Source organism: Carlito syrichta, unplaced genomic scaffold, assembly GCF_000164805.1.
Source record: "Carlito syrichta isolate Samal-C Ts95f unplaced genomic scaffold, Tarsius_syrichta-2.0.1 Scaffold311129, whole genome shotgun sequence".
NCBI classification, from domain to species: domain Eukaryota; kingdom Metazoa; phylum Chordata; class Mammalia; order Primates; family Tarsiidae; genus Carlito; species Carlito syrichta.
Window position 1 is genome coordinate 308,512 of NW_007255225.1, and position 24,040 is coordinate 332,551.

The 24,040-nt window shown below is 45.4% G+C and overlaps 1 protein-coding gene across 2 annotated transcripts; it reads right to left on the reverse strand.

Moving 5' to 3' along the window:
- Positions 1-7,111: 7,111 nt before the first annotated feature.
- BHMT2 (betaine--homocysteine S-methyltransferase 2) lies at positions 7,112-23,966 on the reverse strand. 2 transcript variants are annotated; one of them, XM_008068511.2, is made up of 8 exons: positions 23,909-23,966; positions 17,527-17,659; positions 15,957-16,048; positions 14,829-15,020; positions 12,588-12,735; positions 12,066-12,248; positions 11,585-11,813; positions 7,112-7,228 (listed from the first exon to the last, which is right to left on the reverse strand). In XM_008068511.2, exons 1-8 carry the CDS (start codon positions 23,939-23,941, stop codon positions 7,147-7,149), a joined length of 1,092 nt encoding a protein of 363 aa, XP_008066702.1. In that variant the 5' UTR covers positions 23,942-23,966; the 3' UTR covers positions 7,112-7,146. The 2 variants fall into 2 exon arrangements, with proteins under 2 accessions (XP_008066702.1, XP_021573471.1); XM_021717796.1 differs by lacking the exon at positions 14,829-15,020 and having other exon boundaries at positions 23,909-23,948.
- Positions 23,967-24,040: the final 74 nt, after the last annotated feature.

Consider the following 24,040-nt stretch of genomic DNA (forward strand, 5'->3'; position numbering starts at 1 on the left):
ATTTCATAAAAAAAAACCAACCCGGGATTAACAGTAGCAAATATCTGTCGGGGGATGGGAAAACACCTCTTATCAACAGGGTGCCTGAATGAAACGTAATTGTACACCTAACCCTTAACTGTACCCCACAAAACCATAATAAAAAAATACTGATTAATGAAAAAAAAACAAAAACCAACCCAATATCAATCCATATTAATACATTCAGATACTAAAAAAGGTATAAAAGAAAACAAAGTCTTTCTCCTACACCACTTTCAATCACTGATCTTTCTTCCATGGGAAGAAAATATCCCTTCCTGGAATTTTCTGTGCAAGCACAGGGGAAGCATACTTTCAGTTAGCAACTTATTTAAGGTGATCCTTTCATCTTAGCACATACTGGTCTCATGTATCCTTTGTAGGGGCTCCATGCTTTAACGTCCTGCAGATAGTTCACTTAACCAATATGTCTCTGATCAATACTTAGGCAGTTTTCAGAAGTGCACCTTTGCACATATATGGACAGAGTTGTACACGGTATTCCTAGAAGTAAAATTGCTCACCCAAGGGGGCATGAATTCTAAACTTTGAGATTCCAAATTTCTTTCTAAATTCGTTTGTACCTGTATACACTTCTACAAAGAATGTACGTATGAGAAAGTCTCTTCCCCTGAACCCTCCTCAATGTAAGGTATGATCAACGTTTTGGGCTTTGCTGATGAGAGGTGGGAAAAGGGATCTCATTGTTGTTTTGCTGGGCAGTTACATAGTTTTGAAAGTGCTGCTTATCTTTTCCTATTTAATAGGTTGAGGTAATCCACTTCCTAAATTATAGACTAAAAGAAGTCTCTCTTAGTTTATCAAATGTATGGAAAGTTTGTGGCAGGATATTAGTGTTCAGATTTCTTTAATGTATATATTTATTATTCTTTCCTCCTGCTTTTTTGCCCTGCACTGGAAAACAACTATTTCCCCCCCTCTAATAAGTCACCACTCAAGGTGGCTTTGAGGAGAGAGTACTTCGTTTTTCTGTTGCTTTTGGTGCAATGTCCTATTATAACAAGAGATACAGGAAACAGGTTTTTCAGAAGACCTTAGACAGCTGTGAGCCTCGTGGGATGGGGAGGAGGCAGCGTGAAATGCGTGTGAGGGCTCAGGAACTGAGAGCCAGTCCCAGGATTTGCCCCGAGGGAGAGGACAGGAAGGGAAGAGTGAAAAGGGCCTGACAGGGACGTGTTAGGGGGTGGTGTGTGGATGTTCAGAGGTTTCGTGGGCTCTGTCAGTGCCCGCAGCTCTGCCTGCCTGCCCCACATGTCTCCACAAGGTATACTGGCTTCCTGGGGCATTGCAACCCACCAAGGACTAGTGATCATCACACAGGGGGATGGTGATGATGCTGGCACCGACCTCACAGCTTTGCTTGGTCCCAGCTGGGCATATCTCCCTCTTAGGACACTCGTAAGGCCAAGAAAATGGAGTGGAGTGAGGTTTTGAGTGCTGAACACAGAGGTGAGCTCTTCTTACAACTTCTGCATGGGGAAGTTGGAATGAAGCAGTTCAAGATTCCTTTCTTGGAAGTATGCGTGGTTACTTTCCCTGACTTTACTTTTGCTTGGAGCATTTGTGTGTGTTCATACATTTAAATTTCTTATATGGTAAAAGTGATCAGTGTTTTCTTTATGGATTTTTAAAAATAGATTTATGATCAAAACTTTGAGCAACCTTGAACTTATTCTAAGAGATTCCTTTTCTTCCCAGGTGGTTGACCAAATTTATTATTAAATAATCCAGCTTCTTCTCACTTACCCGAAATGCCCCCTTATCATGCATTTTCTTTATATATATTGATATTATTCTGTTTCACTGATTTTTGTTTTTTTAGACAGGGTCACTCTGTTGCCCAGACTGGAGTGCAGTGCCCCATTGCAGCCTTGAGTGACCATTCCACTTCAGCCTCTTGAGAAGCTAGGGAGCTGTGTGCCTCCATGTTTGGCTAATTTTTAAAAATTCTTTTAGAGACAGGGTCTCACTATGTTGCCTAGTCTGGTCTCGAACTCCTGGTCTCAAGTTATCCTCCTGCTTCAACCTCTTAAGTCGCTGAGATTACAGGCATGAGCCACTGCACCTGGTCCCCACTAATATCTCTCTCTCTCTCTCTCTTTTATGTTTACAAGTCACCAGTGGTTTTAATCTGGGAAGGTCACACTTTTCTTACTGCCCCCTTTTTCAAACTTTCCTGTAGTCCCTACAGTTTTTTCCCCATATAAGCTTGAGTTCACATGTCTATTTCCTCTTAATCCTGGTGATACTTTTCATCGGGATTCTATTAGATCTATTAATCAGTTTAGAGAAATTTGACATCTTATAATATTGTCTCTCTATGAGTACATGTGTAGATTTACTCAAGTCTTATGCTGCATCCTACAATTTGCATCCCCAAATTTCCTTTAATAGCTCTTTTATATGCCTTGTGAATTCTATTTCTAGATATTTAATCATTTTGCTAAAAATGTAAAATAGATATTTTCTTCCATTATACTATCAAAATAGTTGTTGAACATATATAGAAAAGCAATTGCTTTTTTAATTTTTTTTTTTTTTTTTTTTTTTTTACTATTTTTTGTAGAGATGAGGTTTCATCATATTGCCCAGACTTGTTTTGAACTCCGGGGCTCAAACAATCCTTTTTTTTTTTTTTGAGTTGGAGTCTTACTCTGTCACCTAGACTGGAGTGCAGTGGCTGCTCCTGACCACCACAGCCTCGACCTGCTGGGCTCCAGCGATCCTTCCGCCTCAGCCTTCCGAGTAGCCGGAATTACAGGCATGCGCTACCACACCCGGCTGATTTTTTGATTTATTGTAGAGATGAGGTCTTGCTGCCCAGGTGGGTCTCGAACCCGCGGGCTCAGGCAATCCACTCACCTCAGCCTCCCAAAGGCGCGGGATTACAGGCTGAGCCACCGAGTCCAGCTCAAACAATCCTTTTACTCAGTCTTCCAAGGTGCTAGGATTATAGGTGTGAGCCCCCACACCCCACCTATCAATGACTTTTGTATACAACATTTTAACCAGTCACAATACTGAATTCTCCTATTGTTTATAGTAGCTTTTCAAATGATCTTCTTGAGATTTATATTTATTTATTTATTTTGAGTTGGAGTTTCGCTCCCAGCCACCGCAGCCTCAACCCGCTGGGCTCCAGCGATCCTTCCGCCTCAGCCTTCCAAGTAGCCGGAATTACAGGTATGCGCTACCACGCCCGGCTGATTTTTGATTTATTGTAGAGACGAGGTCTCGCCAAGTTGCCCAGGTGGGTCTCAAACCCACGGGCTCAGGCAATCCACTCACCTCAGCCTCCCAAAGGCGCGGGATTACAGGCTGAGCCACCGAGCCTGGCTCTTCTTGAGATTTATAACTGTGTGACCATTTAATCTGCGCAAAATGACAATATTTATGTTTGGTTTTCCAATATTCTTAATTACCTGGATGTATTGTCTAGCATTGCCAAAAGAGAGGAAGTACTGGGCATACGTTCTGGACTTTATTTTAGGGCACAATTACTAAATGGGAGTTGGAACTCCACGGTTGACACACGTTTCTCCAGTATGTATCTATTATTATCCAAAGTGTGATTCAATGACTATATAAATTTGGAGTCTTTCCGTGCTCAATTTGCAGTTTTGTCAACTTCAGTCTCATCCCTATCCTGTTCCAGGTCATGGCATTGGCTCCACCCGGAGGGAACCCTCTGTTTGAGAAACTAGAGTGACTTTTGTCCTGTCAATAATGCTCGGACTCCAAGTTGTCAAAGTCCAGCAGCACACACGACAGGGTTGCTGAGCACCTTCTTTTCGATGTTGCACTTTCCTATCTGGGTGCAACCCAAATGGACAGCGCCCAGGCCAGTCTTTACGCCACACCTCATCTTCTCTTCTTGTGCTTGGTCTGTCTGCATGTCTTCTTTAAACTCATTTTTTAAAGTATTGTTCTTATTCCCATCTTTCACCCTGTGTCACCCTGTGACTAGCACATTCTGAATAACACATGTCAGTTATACTTTTACACTATCACAAAGAGCTGACAAGTACCTCTACTCTCTCTGAAAGTCTAAGAGAACGGCTCTTTGTTCTGACAGGTCTCAAGTGATTTCATTTTTTATGGGATGTAGACCTAGATTTAACACACTTCCTTGCCACCTATCATCTATAATTCATTTTTGTTTGTTACACCACTTCTAAACTGTGTGGCACAAAACCAGATGAAGGTTTTAGTTTGTGAGGTGCGGACCCAAGGAAAGGAGGTGGCATGGCAACAGCTACCGCCCGGCATGGTTCTCCCCTCACAGCATGAACGGCCTTGCTCCCTCACCTCCACAGACTAAACAGGCAGGCAGGTGTGAGCAGTTCACTCCTGGAGGGAGTACAGATGAGGAAACAAAAACAGAAACGTTAAAAAAACACACACACTGACAATCAACAGAGGCTTTGATACCAGCCACGTGCCCAGGAGACTGGCCATGAGGATGAGGGACGAACACCATGCCACATAATCCTATTGCACGAGATAATGTGACGGGAGAGCTTTATAGTAGGCACCGCTCCTGAGCATCTTGTTATCTCATTCAATCCCCACATCACCCCAGTGTGGTGGTTCTATTTTTATCTTCATTGTATAGAAGAGGAAATTAAGACAGTAAGGTTAAATAACTGTCCAATGTCACACAGCTAGCATATAAGAGAGCACATCTTAAAAGCCCATTACTTCTGGCTGGAGGAATTGAGGAGGAGTAAGTACAGGAAAGTCATCCCAGCTGTCTTTAATGTTTTGAAGAGTTAGCATATGGAAGAAACTATGCATTTGTTCTATGGGTGCTCAAAGTCTAATATTTGGATCAATGAGTAGAAGTTGTTGATAAGTAGATTTCTGGTTAATGTATGGAATCAATTTCCAAGAATGAGTTATTTCTTTAAAAAGTAATGAGTAATCCTGTGAGGTAGTGAGTTGCTATTAGAAGGGTCCAAACAGGGTCTGATGGTTCTGGTTGATGATGTTGGCAAAAATATTCAGGTACTTAATCAGTGGCTTGAGTCAGTCACCCTCAAGGACCCCAGAGGCCTTGAGATGACAGTGAATGGTCCAGTTTCTAATTTTCAGCAGAGTGGGGTTGTGTATTATGGGTAAAGTGGCAACACTGAATGAATCCAGGTTGTCAACATGACAGAAACAATCTGTCAGGACTGAAGGGTTAATTCATTCATAGTAAGGAAAGTCAATAGAAATATCTTAAACTCAGCCACAGAAAACTCTGGATAGACTCTGATAAAAGCAACAGCTGGATGCATGACAGAGGAAGTGCAATATAATAGTTGGGACCATGGATTCTAGAGCCAGAACCGTGTGGGCTCAAATCCCAACTTAAAAATTTCATGTTTCCTAATTGTGTGACCTCAGGCAAGTTACTTAGTCTCTTTAGACCTCAGAATCCTCCTCTATAAATTACTGTGTTTAAAAACACCATCTCAGCCAGGCCCAGTGGCTCACACATGTAATCCCAGCATTTTGGGAGACCAAGGCAAGCGAACTGCTTGAACCCATAGCTCGAGACCAGCCTGGGCAACATAGCAAGACCTTGTCTCTACAAAAAAATTAGCTGGGCATGTTGGTATGTGCCTGTAGTTCCAGCTACTTGGGAGGTTGAGGTGAAAGGATAGCCTGAACCAAGGAGATTGAGACTGGTGAATCCTGATCGTGCTACTGCACTATAGGCTGGGTGACAGAGTGAGATTCTGACTCAGAAAACAAAACAAAGCAAAACAAAACAATATCTCATTTTTAGTTCCTGTATATGTATATGTATATATATGTATATATGTATGTGTGTGTACATAAATATAAATATATGTATATATGCTTAGAACAAAGCCTGAGGCATAAAAAGGAATAAATATTTGTTGTTATTGTCCCAAAGACTGTTCATGGAATTTTAAATATCCAAACACTACAAAAGGTAAATTATTTTTAATTTCATTAATTGTCACAAATTGATACATTGTTGTGAAAAAAAAGGAATCAGCATACAGCCAATAACACAAATCTAAGAAAATATTAGACCAAGATAGATTTGAACTCTGACTTTTAAAAAGGCCTTCTAAAATTGCTAATTTATTTTTACTTATATAAAAATAATCAACATTAAGTATTTCATTGAGTATCTATTATTACATTGAGCACAATGCTAAATCAGCAGAAATATAAGCTTATTAATGATTCTTTATTTTGTCCTTAGATGGTTTATAACCTAGCTATTTGTGATTATGCAGGCACATTTTAAAAAATTCTAAAACCTGTTATTTTAAGTCAAAATAATCTTTGAAAGTGATCACAGCCGGGCTCGGTGGCTCAGCCTGTAATCCCTCGCCTTGGGAGGCTGAGGTGGGTGGATGGATTGCCTGACCCCGCCGCCTGGGCAACTTGGCGAGACCTCATCTCTATAATAAATCAAAAAATTAGCCGGGTGTGGTAGCGTGCACCTGTAGTTCCAGCTACTGGGAAGGCTGAGGCGGAAGGATCGCCGGAGCCCAGCAGGTCGAGGCTGCGGTGGCCAGGAGTATGCCACTGCCCTCCAGCCTGGGCGACAGAGTGAGACTCCAACTCAAAAAAAAAAAGTGATCACTTTGGAAAGATATACACTTATTGCAATAATCCTGCCATTGCTCCAAATGATTTTTGCATCTTTTCTTTTGGGATGATGAAGAAAGGAGGACGCATTGCTTTAGTTGAGTGTGTCACTCCGTCTCCCTCTAACCTAGCCAAGGAGCTTGAATTATTCACTAGAGTGGTTCTCGGTGACTTCTGATCATTGTAAAGTGTCAAATTCAACCTCGAGGACAAGTTTGACTATTCTTGATGGTCTCCGTAGGCGTGCACTGCAGTATTTCTGGACAGGAGGTCCTCGGAGGCTGTGGGCCTCTCAGCTTCCTTGCCTCCTGCAGCACCTGTGGTGGGCTCTGACCACTGGAGCTCGGGGAGCAGGGCAGACTTGACCTCAGGGGCTGCAACATCAGCAGCTTCAGTGGGAGATGGCAGTTGGCTGAGGACAATGGCCAGTGGGGCTTGAGGGTACTCCTTTCTGTTCCGTCACTTCAAGTTGTCTTTCACTCCTGCTTAGGCATCTGGCTTTGACAGCGAAGGACAGAAAGGTCTGCCTGAAGCTGGCAGCAGGCTCTCCCAATATTCCCTTTGAGTCCTATGTTTAAAATATGTGGAATTAATTAATTAAAAGAGTCATGCCAATTTTGTAAGTCCAACATGCCATATACATATGTGCATGTGTATGTGTGTATATACACAGGGGTGCCCAAAAAAGTATACACATTTTACGAGATGTTTTCTGGCTCAGCCTGTAATCCCGTGCTTTGGGAGGCCGAGGTGAGTGAATTGCCTGAGACCACAGGTTCAAGACCCGCCTGGGCAACTTGGCAAGACTTCATCTCTACAATAAATCAGCTGGGCGTGGTAGCACTCGCCTGCAGTTCCAGCTCCTTGGGAGGCCAAGGCAGAAGGATCGCCGGAGTCCAGCAGGTCGAGGCTGCGGTGACCAGGAGTGGCCACTGCATTCCAGTCTGGGCGACAGAGTGAGACTCCAACTCAAAAAAAAAAAAAAAAAAAAGAGATGCTATCTACGTATTACTTTTCAACGTTAAATTAAATTATTGTAGGAATGTATAGTATGACGTTTGCTCACCTGTGTTTCTCCCATTTTCTTTGACTGTCCTGCCTGTCACATGGTGATGCTAACATTCATTTGATTAATGCCATCTTTTGAGTAAACGTTATACTTAAAATGTGTATACTTTTTTTTTTGCATCCTGTTTATATATATACACACACGCACACACACAACACACACACACACACACACACACACACTCACTCACTCAGAGCTTGATGAGTAACCAGGCTAAGCTGGAACTTTTGTTTCAACATACAGATAGAAAATCTCTGTCAAAATCCATTAACCCCAGGCCCCTTCTCATTTCTATTTTCAGGAACAAGCATTAGGTCTTGTACCATCTTTCAGAAGAAGACAATTTGTTTTAATTTTACATGTTTCTATGAATTATATTTATTTTGAGTTTTCTAATGCTACTCAATATTTTAATGTAATGAGAAGAGTTTGAAAATGACTTTTAATGTAATGAGTCAAAGTGTAAATTTCAAAAAGTAACTCAGAAAGGAATACCAATTACTTTGTCAGCATTTATTTCTCGTTAGACAAAGAAAGAAGGGTACAAAGGTCACAGACCTTTGTGTTAAATATATTTTTATCTTTTTCCACTTTACTTGCAAAATAATGAATAAATCAAAGTTTTCAGATGGTGAAATGTCGGAAATCTGTGGTTTATACAGGTTTTTGTATAATCATAAATTTCTGCCAATATTAGTAGGTTTGGGAACTCAGGTTGCAAAGAGTATTTTCTTGCTTTACTCTACAGAATAATGTTTTAATTCTCGTAGCTAATGAGTTTCAAGGATTCCTAGCAGATGATAATTAAACAAGCTATTTCTTACTGATTTAAACTACTTTGATAATTGCCAAAGTATGCTTTCCTCACCTTTTAATTATATTTAATACTCTTTTTCTACATATGATAGCTATAAAAATGATATTCTCTGATAAATATTCATATCTCTCACTAGAAAGATTTGCCTAAATGACTCCTTGCCTACCTTTATAATCTAAATAAATTGGCTGGGTGGGGTAGCATGCGCCTGTTATCCTATCACTTTGGGAGGCTGAGGCAGGAGTATTACTTGAGCCTAGGAGTTCAAGGCTGCAGTAAGCTATGATTGCACACTTCATGCCAGCCTGGGCAATAGAGTGAAACTCTGCCTCAAAATTTTTTTTTAAACAATCAAAATAAATGTACATGAGAAAAGTTGTTCCAGTTCAAAAATGAAGACTTTCAAATCACATTGAAATGAATAATTAAGTAGAAAATGCATTAAATGCACAAAATCACTGAATAGAGAAAACAGTAGAGATTGTGACTGGTTTCTAGAATACAGAAAGGGGATGAAATTGTATTGACAAAGTATATTATATATATTTTTTATATCTGTATCTATCTACCTACTCTCTCTCTCCCTCCCTCTCTCTCTCTCTCTCTCTCTCTCTCTCTCTCTCTCTCTCTTTCTCTATCATCTATATCGAGATAGAGAGAGAGAGGAGTCACACGTGCAATGATCCAAAACACAACAGTCATTCAGGAGGCCCTAAGCAAAATGACTTCAGTAATAAAGTAACTGTACCAAATAAATTAGAAACGGGAGGACCTCAGAGAAGGTGAAGGACTGCTACTTTTCTTTCAACAGTGAAAAAGGAAGTTAATTAGAAAGCACCTGGAAACCAGATTGTAAGAAGAGCAACCTGAGTGTGAACATTCTCCTTACCAGAGGTTCAAAGTTTGTAAAATTGTGTTATTTCTCTTTCTCCACAGTCCTATACAGACCACTTTGTTCTGCAGTGGATGTTGAGAAAGAAAGTCGCTTGTGTAACGGGATTAGACTGGGAGTTTTTGGAGGCACCAAGATTTGATAAATTTCAGGTACCAAAGGGAGTCGCAAGACAGACGCTCTGCAGAAGTCTCAAAGGAGGGGCCAAGAACCAGTCGGACTACTCGCCTTGCTGAGATCTGCAGAATCTAGATTACAGAGAACAGTGGGCCAGCCGCTTTGTGTGTGGGCACAGAGGGTGCTGTTGGATGGGGTTAGATGATACTCAGGGGCGTGTCTGCAGGACAGAAGGACGAAAGCTGTCCTGAGTAGGGAGGGTGGAAGCACAGATGAATGTCCCCAGTGGAAGCCTCTAAGAACCCTTGCAGCGCCTGTGAAGACCTGCCTGGTCTAGAGAATGCTGTCTCCCCATCAGGGTGCCAGCCAGGCAACAGCAGTCTCAGCCCTTCCCACTCTCTTTCTGCTCACTTTGAACCTGGGGAGGCAGAAGCCAAAGCAGCAGGGTGGGTAGGGAGGGTGGAAATGCAGGCAGAGACACAGTAGGAGCACCCTGGCCACAATGGCTCCGGCCGGTGAAGGCTTCTGCTGCACAGAGGAAGGGTTTTCAAGTGTGAAACTTGCTCTGAATTTTGATGTGACATGAAACTGAATGCTTCTAATAACTGAACTGAGACTTTCGATTAAGTAAAGTATGGGGCTTTTCTCTGCCTAAGAGTACCTAGAGAAGTTCTGGGGCATGTCAGTGTTTTCAGATAGGAACAAAGGAAGAAACTAAGCAGGTTTATAGGCATAGAGTAACTTAAAAAAATTTTTTTGAGTTGGAGTCTCTCACTTTGTCACTCAGGCTGGAGTACACTGGCAGCCACCACAGCCTCGACCTGCTGGGCTCAGGTGATCCTTCTACCTCAGCCTTCCAAGTAGCTGGAAACACAGGTGCACACCACCACACCTGGCTAATTTTCTTATGGCAAGGTCTTGCCACTTGCGTAGGCTGGTCTCAAAACCCTGGGCTCAGGCAGTCCTCTCACCTCTATCTCCCAAAGTGCTGGGATTATAGGCATGAGCCACCACACCTGGAAGGAGATAGTTCTGATAATATTTCATGAACCTTGCCTGTTAATATAACAGTTAAAATAATATTGAACATGTTATTCATTGGCTTTATATTTTCAGGGTCAACCTACAGAAAGGCTTGGAAGAGAAGTCATCATTACAGAACAGAACATAATGGTTACAAACCCAGATGCTGTAAAGTAATGATGTAACTCAAAGAAGCAAAGAGGTTGCAAGAGAGAGAAAGTAGCAAGAGGCAGAAGGGAACCAATTCCTATTTTACAGAGTGGGGTCAAAAGATCCTGTCCTATATTGATGAAGTAAGAAATAGGTAGTTAAATATATAACTTTAACTTCAAAAAATAACCCACAGAAGAAGTAAAAATGCAATGAATCAAAACTGGGAAAAGAAGAACAGGGGAAAAGGAGGAAGATTTAAATTCCTCTGCTTTCGTAAAGCGTTCTCGGTTTTAAATGGATGAAATAAGACATAGCGTTACAAGCCTTCAAAGCGCAACTGACAAATAGGCTTCCTCTGTGCTACAGTCTGAATGTTTGTGTCTCCCCAAAGTCATACATTGAAACCTAACACCAATGTGAAGATGTTAGGAGGTGGGGTCTTAGAAGGTGACTAGGTCATGATGATAGAGCCCTCATGAGTGGAGTTGGTGCTCTTACAAAAGAGTTGTCTTACCCTTCTACACAGCACTAAGACACGACCTAGGAGAGAACTGGCCCTCCCCAAGCACTCAATCTGCCAGCACCTAGATCTTGAACTTCACAGCCTCCAGAACTGTGAGAAATAAATTTCTGTGTTTATAAGTCAACCAGTTTATGGCATTTTGTTATAGCAGCCCAAATGGACTAAAGACTTCTCTGGGAATGGGACTGGTGTCAGGAGGCTGGGCAAATTTTACTTTGCGTTTCATATACTTCTATGCTTTTTGGATTTTCGTTACCATGTGCGCACATAGTGTGCACAATAAATGAGATGAAAGGGAAATAATGAGAATGTTAATGAAAAGGTTCCTACCTGGCTCTGATCCAGGGTTTGGTATGCATGTCCAAACCACTGCCCCAGCTGCCGTGTTTTTCAGAAGCCGGAGGCAAAAAGCCCCTCTCTGGGGCCAGCTCCTCTGCAATTGCCCTGATGTGATAGGGCTCAAATCCGCAGCACCCGCCGATGTACCTGACCCCCAGGTTGTAGGCCTCCCTGGCGTACTTTTGAATATCCCATCTGGTGGCAACTCTGGGCTCTAGTCCTGTCATACAAGAGTTATGGCATTTCTGTTACTGTCCCCACTTTCAGATGATAGATGCTCTGAGAGGCATTCTTTTTTCCAATTAAAAAACTAGGAGCTTAAGATGATGCATTCTTCAGATCATTTTTGGTTAACATTGAATGCTTTTGCCAATGGGGTCTCCAATATAAAACTGCCCCATAGTTAATGATAGCCATTTGGATTTTTTCACAAGGAGGAATGCCAGGACCTGTAATGTGCCCCTGAACTTACCAAAGGGATACTCCGGGAGGTCCACAAACCCTCCCTTGCCGCAGTCAGGCGTGTGGAAGCCCAGGGACTGCACCATGAAGTGAGCCTTCAGCCCTGCAGCCCCCAGGCCCTCTTTCATGAGCCTCACCGTCTTCAGGCTGACCCTGGGCCCAAAGCGGCAGTTCACGCCCACAATGGAAGCCCCTACACAGAGAAATAAAAGACTTTTACATTGTGTTACTGACTTGTTTGTTTATTTTTCAATAGTTGGAAGGTGTCTCTTTGGGGTCTCACTATATTGCCCAGGCTGACCTTGAACTTCTGGTATCAAGTGATCCTCCCACTTCAGCCTCCCAAAGTGCTGGAATCACAGACATGAGAGACCTGGCCCTTGGGAAGGTGTCTTAGAGATTAGCTATCCCCTGCCACATCCCAAGATTTGCAGATAAGGAAATTAATTCTGGTTAATTATTTTATGTCCACACTGTTCTCACAATGTCAAGCAAGCAACTGGGCGGTGATCACACTGTGGGTCCAAATTACCTGCCTCCACCAGCTTCACAGCACATGCTCCTGGTGTCACGCCACGCACGTCTCCCTCTGGACCTATGCACATGGTGGCTGCCACAGGCTTACCCGTCTCTTTCAAGACTTCCACAGCCCACACAGCCTCTTCGATGTGCTCAAAATACTAAGAGAATTGTCACTTTTTCTATCAGTCCAAACAGAAAGCAGATTTCAAAGGGCACGATGAAAATGTTGCAAAATGGTTATAAAAATTACAAATATATAATATGTGGTAAAGCTTGCTAAGGAATGTGTGTCTATCAGACTGACTAAAGAATATCCTTCTGAGCCGGGCTCGGTGGCTCAGCCTGTAATCTCATGATTTGGGAGGCTGAGGTGAGTGAATTGCCTGAGCCCGTGGGTTCGAGACCCGCCTGGCCAACTTGGCAAGACCTCATCTCCACGATAAATCAAAAATTAGCCAGGCATGGTAGCGTGCATCTGTAGTTCCAGCTACTTGGAAGGCTGAGGTGGAAGGATCGCCGGAGCACAGCAGGTCAAGGCTGTGGTGGCTGTGGTGGTCCATTTTGGTTGACAGAGTGAGACTTCAACTCAAAAAAAAAAAAAAAGAATATCTTTCTGAGTAATATTTTTATTCTTATGATAATAATATATAGATTTTCATTCAGGGTTCATTGATTCAGTAAGGTGATGACTGTTAATTTAAAAAGCTCCAAGAATTTAGAAGTAATTAAGCATTTAAAATCATAATTTTGAAAGAAGAAAAGTTTTATTAATTCTGGACTAGTTTTTGGACTCATCTCTTAGGGACTGGGATCGTCTCTGGAAAGTGCTGGGTAGTTTGTCATGCTTTATGCTTCAAGTGTTTCTTTTCTTTTCTCCCTTTCTTTTGAGTTGGTGTCTCACTCTGTTGCCCAGGCTGGAGTGCAGTGGCATGCTCATGACCACGGCAGCCTGGACCTGCTGGGTTCAGATGACCCTTCCAAGTAGCTGGAACTACAGGTGCGCACTACCACACTCAGCTTATTTTTTGATTTATCATAGAGACGAGGTCTCACCCAGTTGCCCAGGCTGGTCTTGAACCCCTGAGCTCAGGCAGTCCTCTCACCTTGGCCTCCCAAAGTGCTGGGATGACAGGCTTGAGCCACCACACCTGGCCGGTTTTAAGTGCTTCTACATTCACTCCTAGTTGGATATTCATAGTGCTTCACAAGGTCAGAAGGGAGACAGAATTCTTCCCCAGGTGAAAAGATTGAGGCCCCTTGTGGGAGAGAAGGCCACCCAGTCTGTAAACCACGCCATTTGCAGGGGTGCTTCCCAGGAACCCTCAAGCACCACACCTGAAAAGTGGAACAAAGCAACTGAGGGAAGTCAGAAACCTCTCTGTTCTGCCCTCTTAAGTCAGAAAAAATTCTGCAGAAGCAGCGTGGAGGATGACTGGCAGGTCTTAAACAAAGCTGTGTTCTTATCCATCTGCAAAACACAGAGGGCAGAATGCACGCGGGCATCTGTGGGTGACCCTTCCTAGGGCTGGCCAGACCTGTGCGGGTGATAGCGATGTTTCCTGCAGAGCTCAGGGGAATGACTGGAGGAATCTCAGTCTGGGGGCGACTTCCTTGTCTAGGGCAAGGCCCTGGTTGAGGGTCTGGCTCCAGGTAGGCCCAGCTGTGTTGGGAAAGGAAACGAGGGCTTTGTTTTTGGGGGTACAGGAAAGAGAATGTTCTACTGGGCCTTCATGTCCAGTCAGTGCCCAATTCTTACTGGGTTCTTTCTTCAAATTGTCACTTTCATGTTAGAGCTTGAGCAAAAGTAGAGAGACAGTACAAGCGAGGCATGGGTGGAGGAGGCATTCCTGGGGGACCCGGGAGCCTGCATAGCCACTGCCCTCCAGGCTTTGTTTCTCACAGTCCCCAGCCCACACATACAGTGCCTCCCCCACCTTTCCCTCAGGAGGGTGCTTGCTGAGTCACTGACCCCTTCCTCTCACCTCAGGTGGAAGGGTCCCCAAGTCAGCTGCTGTAGTCACCCAGACCTTGGAAAACCAAAGGCTCTGGCTAGGTCACTCCTGGGTCTGTCCTTTGGCTCCCCAGAGAAGCTGACGTTCAAGGGAGGAGATGTAGTCTTGACCACTGCATTTACATAAGCCTGACCATCCATGTGATGGGAGGAGGCCATGCAATGGCTAACAAAATGTGGGGACTGTGCACTGCGCTTGTCAAAACAGGCCTGTTCTTTCTCCTCCATGACTAGGCTTACCTCTGCAATCAAGAAGTCCACATTTTTCCTGACAAAAACCTCCAGCTGTAGTCGGAAGAGTTTTTTAACTCTGGCTTCATCCCCGTGGTGTCTGTACACAGACGTCTGGCAGAGGCTCCCTGCTACCAACGCATTGCCCTTGCCCGCCACCTCCCGGGCTAGGTCACAGGCAGCGGCATTCACATCTTCCCACTGTGGTTGGAGAGCAAGAGACCAGAGGGAGGGCCTGGCACCCTCCAGGTAGAGGATCCCAGATAACAAAGGGGTGATGAGCCAGCCGAGTGCACGCCACTTGCAAAATGGCAGCACAAGGTGACCAGTAGCATCGGACACAACCTCCTCTGTCCTCATAGCCTCATATTTCTATATTGTGCTTACCATACTGAATTTTAATAACTGCTTAGTCTTTTGCCCTCCCTCTTGACCCTGAGCCTCCAGAATAGGGACTATGCCTTTGCACCACCTTTGTGTCTAGCACAGAGAATGGACTATAACAGGTATGCAAGGATGGTTGGCTGGGTGAATGAATACACAGGCATTGACATTTACAAGCATCATATTTACATTTGCAGAATCTTTCCCAGTATGTCCACATCATTTTACTCTACTCAACGGGTCTGTGAACTTAAACACTATTTTGTCTCCATTTTGCAGAGAGAAACCAATGCTCAATGCAGTCAAATGTCATACACAAAGTCACACAGCCAACAGGTGGCAACATGGGATATCAGATTGTTTTTCTCATTTCTAGGTCAGTGAGTGCTGTGTTTTGTAGGACCTCCCTATCTCAGATGGACAAGGCCAAAGCAAAGGGTGTGAAATGAGAAGGTGGGAAGAGCATGTACACAGTACAGCATTCTTTCTCTCCAAAACAGCACAGACACACAGAAAGATGACCATGCCCTTCTGATGGGTTTCTTCTCTCTCTGTCCTGCCCCCTCTTACCTAAAGGGGCAAGAAAAGCGTGTGTATGCTGCATATGTGTTTATATAACAGTCATTAGGTACTTGATGGATTTTGTAACAAAGTCTAGTGGTACTTCAGGCCATTCCACGGCCTCCCATGAAGAGGCTGTTTTATTACAGATGGCTCCTTCTCCTCCCTGTCCCACCCCCTGCTACAGTTTACCTTGCCTTCCATATTGTCCTCGCTGGCAGAAAAGGTGAAAGTCTGCATGACATTTGATCCGGCTCTCAAGAATTCCATGTGAAGCTGACGAACTACAAAGTAGTTGAGTTTTTTAATTGAAATAAAAAATAAATAAAAAGGACAGAAATGGTCAGCAGTAGCAGCAGTTCACTCACTCCCACTTCCTTCAGTCATACACAACCTCAAACCTAGTGCTGCTAAAAGGCTGCAAAAGAAGGTCCGCAGAGTTCAAGGGCAGGACATACTGCTTGGAGCAGCCTCATAGCGTCCTGCTGATGGGCCCCCACAGCCTGGTACTGTCACCTGCAGGGATTAAGGCCTGGTTGCCAACTATTCCTGGGTCTGGAGGTTTACTCGTACACTGGTGTTGTGAAGGGCGTAGCTGATCTGTTGTAGTCAGCCTTGGCCACCCTCAGAGTAGGGTTAGGGAATTCTCACAGAGAGCAGAAGATACATGGATGGCACCCACCTCCAGCCTACTCAGCAGCTGGCAGAGAGGAAATGTCAAAAGCAGTGTGGAAGTTTCCCTCGGCCTGTCGGAGAGTCATTCCTTTCTCTCTCTCCACCACTGTCAGCCCCCTCCCATATCCTTATCCTTGCCAGTGCCATGCTTTCCTTCTTGTTGAGCAAAAAGATCTTCAAAACTAAGAACAAGTTCTCCTTGGACCAGATTAAAACTTCTTGCTTAGCCCCAGAGAGATCAAATTCTGTTCCGCCTGCCCACAGAACCCTGGGTGTCTGGTGAAACCACAGCAATGGCCATAGCCATTTCCTATGGCTCAACTTGTGAGGCCTCACAGCTGGCCTTTGTTGTGCCCCTTGGAACAGATGAAGAAGACACAGGTTGGAGAAATCAAGCGTTGTCCGAGGTCCTACAGTCATTCACTGCAAGAACCAAAATGGAACTGTGCATGGATGAATAAAGCCAGAGTCAGTCAAAAGTTCCATTCTCAGCTTGCACTCTTTTTCACCCACTTCATTCTTTGGCTTCATTCTCCCACTTTAATTTAGGAGGGCAAACACAATAAAAGAGTGATGTTGCTGACCAATCCCTTCACAGTGTCTACTGCCGGGGCCCTTTGTTTTTCAGCCAGGGGGAAGATGAAAATGGTGCTTGATTTTTGCCCTGTCCCCAGACCCTGGCTGTGTGTGTTCTGTCAGGCTGGTGACCACCACAACCCTTCCTCACTGCACACACTTTCTGCCACTATGCACTTGTCAGCAGGATGAAACTGAAGCCACACCGTTTTTTGCTATTTTAAGGAAACTGAAGCCACACCGTTTTTTGCTATTTTAAGGAAACATTGAATATCTACAAGGCAAATAGTCATTTGTAGCATCGCCTGCACATGAAGATGCAGGTGTGTGTGTGTGTGGGGGGGGTCATCTTCTTCCATAAGCTTTAGCCCATATACTGCCATTGTTTCCCCATCTTGGCAATTTTGACAAGCAAAGCAGCCCTTGCAAACACTTATCATTTCTTGATCTCTCAATCAGCTTTAAGCAAACCATCACTCAGATGAACACTGTAGGTGATATGGGCACTGACCTGCATCCGGATGTTCCACCACAGCCTCTGGAGTCCAGAGCCCGGCCTTCACATAGCCTCTCTTCTCTAGAGTGATGAGAAAGCTACCATCTCCAATCACAACCTCCCCACCCTCCAGACGTTCCAAAATACCCTTGAAAAGAGAAAGAAAAACGACTTAAGCCTCTTCCTTCCATTTTTTTCCCCTAAAAGCGATTTCTAACTTTTGGTAAGGTGGTACTCTGTTCTCAGAGCTCTGTTTCTGCTAAAATCATGTCTAATAGTATTTCAGAAAGATTGAGCATACTATATTTCTTGGCCAACACAGGTACCTATTTTGCACAAAGGGCTGCGACTATTTTTTCTTAATTAACATTTATTCTGAGTCAGATTGCATTAAAAGTGCTGATTCCATGATCAATTTGGTTTTTTAACATGTTTGTGGTGACACTGCTTGTTGTCTAACAAGTATGTACTCTCTTTCCTCTCCTTTGCCAGTGTATTTTGTGTGGAGAGACAATGTCCCCAACTTAAAAACAATTCCCAGGCAGCACAGTGCTGGCCAGGGAGACACGGTGTTGTGGAGGCTTTGTGGAGAAGTTCTGCTTCCCCACATAGACTCCCACTCCCTGCCATCTTGTCTCTATTCTCCTTCTGTCTGGACTGTCCATATGATGCCTGAGGGTGCAGTAGCCCCGGGCAGCAAGCTGTTGGAGGCCACATGCAAGACAGGCTTCTAGTGACATCTGTGAGCAGCTGTAGTGACCTGGGCTGCCATCCCTAGATCTCTTGTTAGGAGAGAAAGACGAAGTCCTCTTCATGACAGCCACTGCCCATGACCCTCAGGGACACCTCACCTCACAGTCAAGCCTGCATCCGACCAGTGTGTTCACATATGTATCATCCTCTGGTATTCCCAGCACTGTGGGGGGAGCAGGGGGCAGACAGACAGATCTTATCTCCACGTGTAAATCAGAAAACGAGTGAGACCAGGAAGGTTGTGCCTTGCCCAAGACTACAGAGCTCAGTAGGTAAAAAAGCAGACTCCAGATCCTCTAAGCACCTGCTCTCTTCTCTTTCTGCTTTACCACCTTTCTATTTAGCCCACCCACGACTTGTTAAAGGACCATATTCGGTGCAGTTCGGCGTTTGTCTAAGACGCCTCCCCCAGATGCCTGCACAGCTCCTCCCCTCACGTCCTTTGGGCCTTTGGTCAAATGTCATCTTTTCAGAGATGCCCCTCCTGCCCACCACAAGCCCCTCCCCCCACAGCAATCGTCATCCCTCTTGTATAGATTGCAGTCGTCAAAGTCACAACCTCGTATTGAAAAATAGGCCAGTTCATTTCAGATCTGCCCACAGCCCAACACAGCATTACACTGAGGCAGCGGCAGGCCTCGGATTCCCTCCCAGCCAGACCTGCTCTATGAAGTCAGCACATACCCCTCGCTTCCTGGATCAGAGGGAGACAATGAGCAGATGCAGAGGCAGCCTACTGGGCTACAGGCTGGGTTTAGAGGAAAGCTGAGCTGCTGTGACAAAGAGGCCTCCCCAAGCGGTAGCTTTAAATAAAAGTTGCTCATCACTTTGCCATCCCCTACAACGGGGGTCGGCCCACATGTGACAGCCCATATACCCAACCTGGCAAAGCTCCTGTGTTTGTAAAGACAGTTGGAAGGGCAGAGACCTCGCTCACTGCTTTCACAGGGCAGCAGAGCTGAGTAGTCACAAGATGGCATGGCTGCAAAGTTGAAACTATTTACTGTCTGGCCCTTGACAGAAGATGTTGCCAACCCCTACCCTAGGGTATGCCTAGAAGTGCCACCCTCTAGACTTCCTGTTATAAACCTCTTCAGCAAAGCTGACACTGGATCAGAACCGTGAGCATATTCTGGCTCATGTGGTGAGGAGCAAAGCCTGGTAAATCTCACGCTAGAAGTGACTCATCTAATGACACTTATCCCTTCGGTGAGAATTCAGCCACGTGGCTCCGCCTTGTGCAAGGGAGGCTGGAGACAATGTTGATGGATGCCCTCAAGTTAGCCTCAACTCCATGACCAAGGAAGGAGGAAACAATTTGGGAGACTGCTCGCTCTGTTCTAGTGTCTGGATATGCTATGTCTCCTGCTCCATCCCCACCCAAAGCTAATGGCCCAAGGTGTCAGAAGCAAGCTTCCTAGGACACGGAGGATACATCTTGGCCATATTACTTAGCATATCATTTTCTTCAGTCTTTTGCCAGAAGACTGGAAGGTCATAAGGCAATATGTAATAGAGGGAAGCTAACTGGATCTTGGTCACAGGAGTCCTTGTTCTCAGCCATTTCTGAAACTAGTAAGAGCAGCCAGGAACTAAAGCAGTCATGTGAGGGTCTTCCCACAGAGGATAGCCCATCAACAGTATAAACTAACACAGGAGGCAAAATATGGCTTGGATTTCCCAGTCTCCACTAAGTGAAATAACTAAGGAGTGGGTTTATGCGGGCTTTATCCCCTCTCCAGGTCAGTTGCAGGGAACACAAACCACTCCAGCTATTTTAAGCAGAAAGGAGTTTAATACAGTGATGTGGGAGCATAAACATTTGGCACTGGGCCTCCAGGAATGACTCCTAGAAAAATGCTACTAAACTGGTCCACTGGGGGCTGCCCTCTCTGCCACAACTAAGAGAATCCTGATAGGGATCCCAATTCCCATCAGAATCCTAGCTGCAAAGGAGTCTGGCAATGTGCTTCACTTTGTCTCCTCTATAATACAAGATGGTGCATGGGAAGGGGCTATACTGGAGGTTAAATGCCAGGGCACCACACCAACACCACTTCCTTGTTCCTGCACACATGGTGGGGGTGGGGGGTGGTGGACGGAGCCCTGCTGAGTGAGCTCTGTTAACCATAAATACTGTTTTGTCAGAGAGCTCCCAACTCTGGTTATTCTTCCATATTAGATATCTAAAGCTGTATTTTAGTTGAATGTGGAAGAAATATTAATATTGGTTCTGCTTCTCACCTTTCTTTCTACTCTTTCTCTAAAATGCAATTCACTTTTTTCATTTTGTATTTTTGAAGCATAAAAAAGGACTTAAACTTTAAGCTTATTACTGAGACCTTCCCACATTCTCTAGGCAAATAGGATAGACAAGCTCAAAGTCTGGCTACTTTGGGGAAGGCCTATAGGTCAACAAGAATCACAGCAAATGTGATAAATAAATGCTACAGAGGAGTCCATAAGAAAATCAGAGGTATAGTCATTCTGTACAAAATCTCTTCTTGCAAATCCAACACACTTCAGTAAGTTGACTATGTGAAAAGCCAAATTTAATATTATACATCTAACCACGAGGGAAACACACTGGCACAAAATTTGGGAGTTATAGGTTAGTCTCTCACCTCCCACATCTGGTCTGTCACAGGGTCATGTCAAGTGTGCCTACTGAAAGTTCCTCTTACGTCCTCCATCCTCACTGGGCTGAATGATTGGAATGGCCAGTTTCACCCCAACCCTCCTCTTGGCCATCTTCCATCACTGCCAGAGGACTGCCTACCTGGCCTGGTCTCACCTGGGAGGGCCCCTCTATGTCCTGCTTAACTTTGCAGATCCTCTCTTTCTGCCTCCACATCTGAGTAGAGTGAAACATCTGGTCACTCACCCATCTCCTTAGTCTGACAGTGAGTTGACTGGGGCAGGTGACACACCTTACTGCATCTCTGTATTGCCTCATACATCACCTAACAACAAGTAGACCCTTAATACATTGGTGCCAAGAGTTAGTAGAGACACAGGACTGTTTTGAAAATGTCAGAAGTGTCACATGTGCTAGAGTGTTCATCCTGAGGAGAAGAAAATGTCATCTAACAGAAAATTAGCTAGAGTTTTAAGAAAATTGCAACACATATTTTGATTGTGTCTTCATGATACCAACTCAAAATAGACACTTTCATTTGTTATCTAGATGTTTGTCCAACACCAAATTTGTCATTTTCCTACATAGCCATTAAGCAAATAAACTGTCAACTGTCTGAATTCAGAGCATCTTTGAGCCCCCCCTTACAACTATTCTAACCACCTCATTTAATTACTACACCAATATGATCTAAAGACAGCTCTAGAATAACAAAGACAGGAGAATATAGAATAGAGAGCCTGCCTGGATTGGGTAGTGAGTTTAGGGTTGCATTTATGCCCTCTTTTGCAGATGTCAATACTCAAGACCTCTAGATTTAAGACTTGGCCTCAGGCCAGAAGTGGCGGCTCAGGCCTATAATTCCAGCACTTTGGGAGGCTGAGGTGGGAGGATTGCTTGAGCCCAGGGGCTCAAGGCCAACCTGGACAACATAGTGAGACCTGCAACAAAAAAAAAAGTTAAAAAATTAGCCAGGTGTGGTGGCACATGCCGTTAGTCCTAGCTACTTGGGAGGCTGAGGTGAGAGGATTGCTTGAGCCCAGGAGCTCAAGACCAACCTGGGCAACATAGTGAAACCTGCAAAAAAAAATTAAAAAGTTAGGTGTGGTGGTGCACCTGTAGTGCCAGCTACTTGGGAGGCTGAAGTGGGAGGATTGTTTGAGCCCAGGATTTTGAGGCTGCACTGAGCGGTGATCATGTCACCGCACTCCAGTGTGGGTGATAGAGTGAGATTCCTAACCTCCCCCAAAAAAGACCTGGCCTCAGGGCCACTCTATTCATGCTCCGAGGAGATCATCACCATTTGCAATGGAGGTAGCCAGAAGACCCAACCTGCCTAAACTGCCTGCCCTCTACCAGGAGTTGCCAGCGGGTCCACTCTTCTGAATTAAAGAGTTAATCGGAGGTGTCTGTGTCTGTGGCAATGTGTCTGTGTCTGTGGCAATGTGCCTGTTCCTTGGTTGAGGAGAGAGGTGAGACGAGCCCCTCCCACTCACACCTTCACTTTCAAGGACACATTAACACAGATTAGTGACAACCTTGATATAGCAAGAGCAGAGACCTCAAAGAAACTGAACAGGGATGGAACATTTAAAGAACTTTTATAGCCAGGTGCCGTGACTCAAGCCTATAATCTCAGCACTTTGGGAGGCCGAGGCGAGAAGATTGCCTGAGTCTGCGGGTTTGAGACCAGCCTGGGCAACATGGTGAGACCTCGTCTCTACAGTAAATCAAAAGATTAACTGGGTGTGGCGGCACTCGTCTGTAGTTCTGGCTACTTGGGAGGTTGAGGCGGAAGGATCACCTGAGTCCAGCAGGTTGAAGCTGCAGTGGCCGGAGCGTGTCATTGCCCTTCAGCCTGGGCGACAGAGTGAGAATCCAACTCAAAACAAAACAAAACAAAACAAGAACTTTTCTAAAAAGTGAACTATGGAAATGAATACAGATTTAGAGAAAGTTGAGAGAAAGAAGTCAGCACAATGCTCTTTGATTCTTTACTTTTTATTAACCATATTTCCTTCAAGGACCACACTTTACTTTTGTGATCTGAAGACATACCACAGAACATGTTTTAAACCCATAGTCTACATCTCATGTACTATTACCATGATGGCGTCCCTCCTTGCTGTGTGGACGTAAATATTTTTATACAGTTGGAATTATCTGTGATGTATGCCCTGCTGGGATTTGACACGGCCACACACTTTGTTCCCATTCGAGGTTTTCAGTCGGCTGCCTCATAATTTATTGAGTGGATGAGCCTGAATTTCAGGAGTGCCCTGTTGTAGGGCACCTTGGCTGTTCCTAATATTTTAGCATAAATATGTTGGTGGTGTGCATTCCCGACACCACCCCCCATTCCGAATCTCCGGGCTGGCGGGGGGAGCTTTGACGGGTCCTGGGAACGTCCTCTTGCCAAGCCCAAGCCCTTCTCCATCTTCTTCAGTTACCCTTCCCCACTCCCGGTGTAGACCCGAGGGGCAGCGCCCACATCTGGCCAACAGACTGGGCGCGGGCGGCCTGGAGCAGGCCCCCGGGGTGGGAGGCGGGGAAGGACCCGCCCGGCTATCGGGGTCCTGGCCTGGCCCGGGTCTCTGCGGCCAGGCGGCGGGTTATCCACAGTGGGTGGGAAATCTCCGACCCCAGGGCTGCAGGTGCAGGCGGCTGAGGGGCGGAAACTCCAGCGCGACCCCGAGGCGGAGGCTGGACGTGAGACTCGCGCCGCCCGGCCTCAGGATCCTCAGCCAGTCGCCTGACTCCCCGAGCCGTAGCTTCCTCGCCTGGGAGACGGGAGTCATCGAGAAGATGAGATGCTTTGCGCAAGGCCCTCTGCGCAGGGCTGGCACCTAGCGAGGGCTTGGTGAAAGTCCATCACAGCGCGACCAGGGAAACTGAGGCTTAGGCCGGCCAGGGCGAGCGTTTGCCGGGCCGCGACGGGATTCGATCCCGAGTCGCTCGGAGCCCAGCCGCCAGGGGCTGCGCGAGGAGGGAAGGGAGGACACTCACCCTGTCGGCCCGCGGGCCCCCGGCTGGTGCCATCGCCGCGGCTCTGCGGACGCGGTCCTCGGGCCGTCCAGGGGCCCTGCCCGGGAGAGTCAGGCCGGCCCCCGGCCCCGCCCCCGGCCTTCGTTCCGGGAG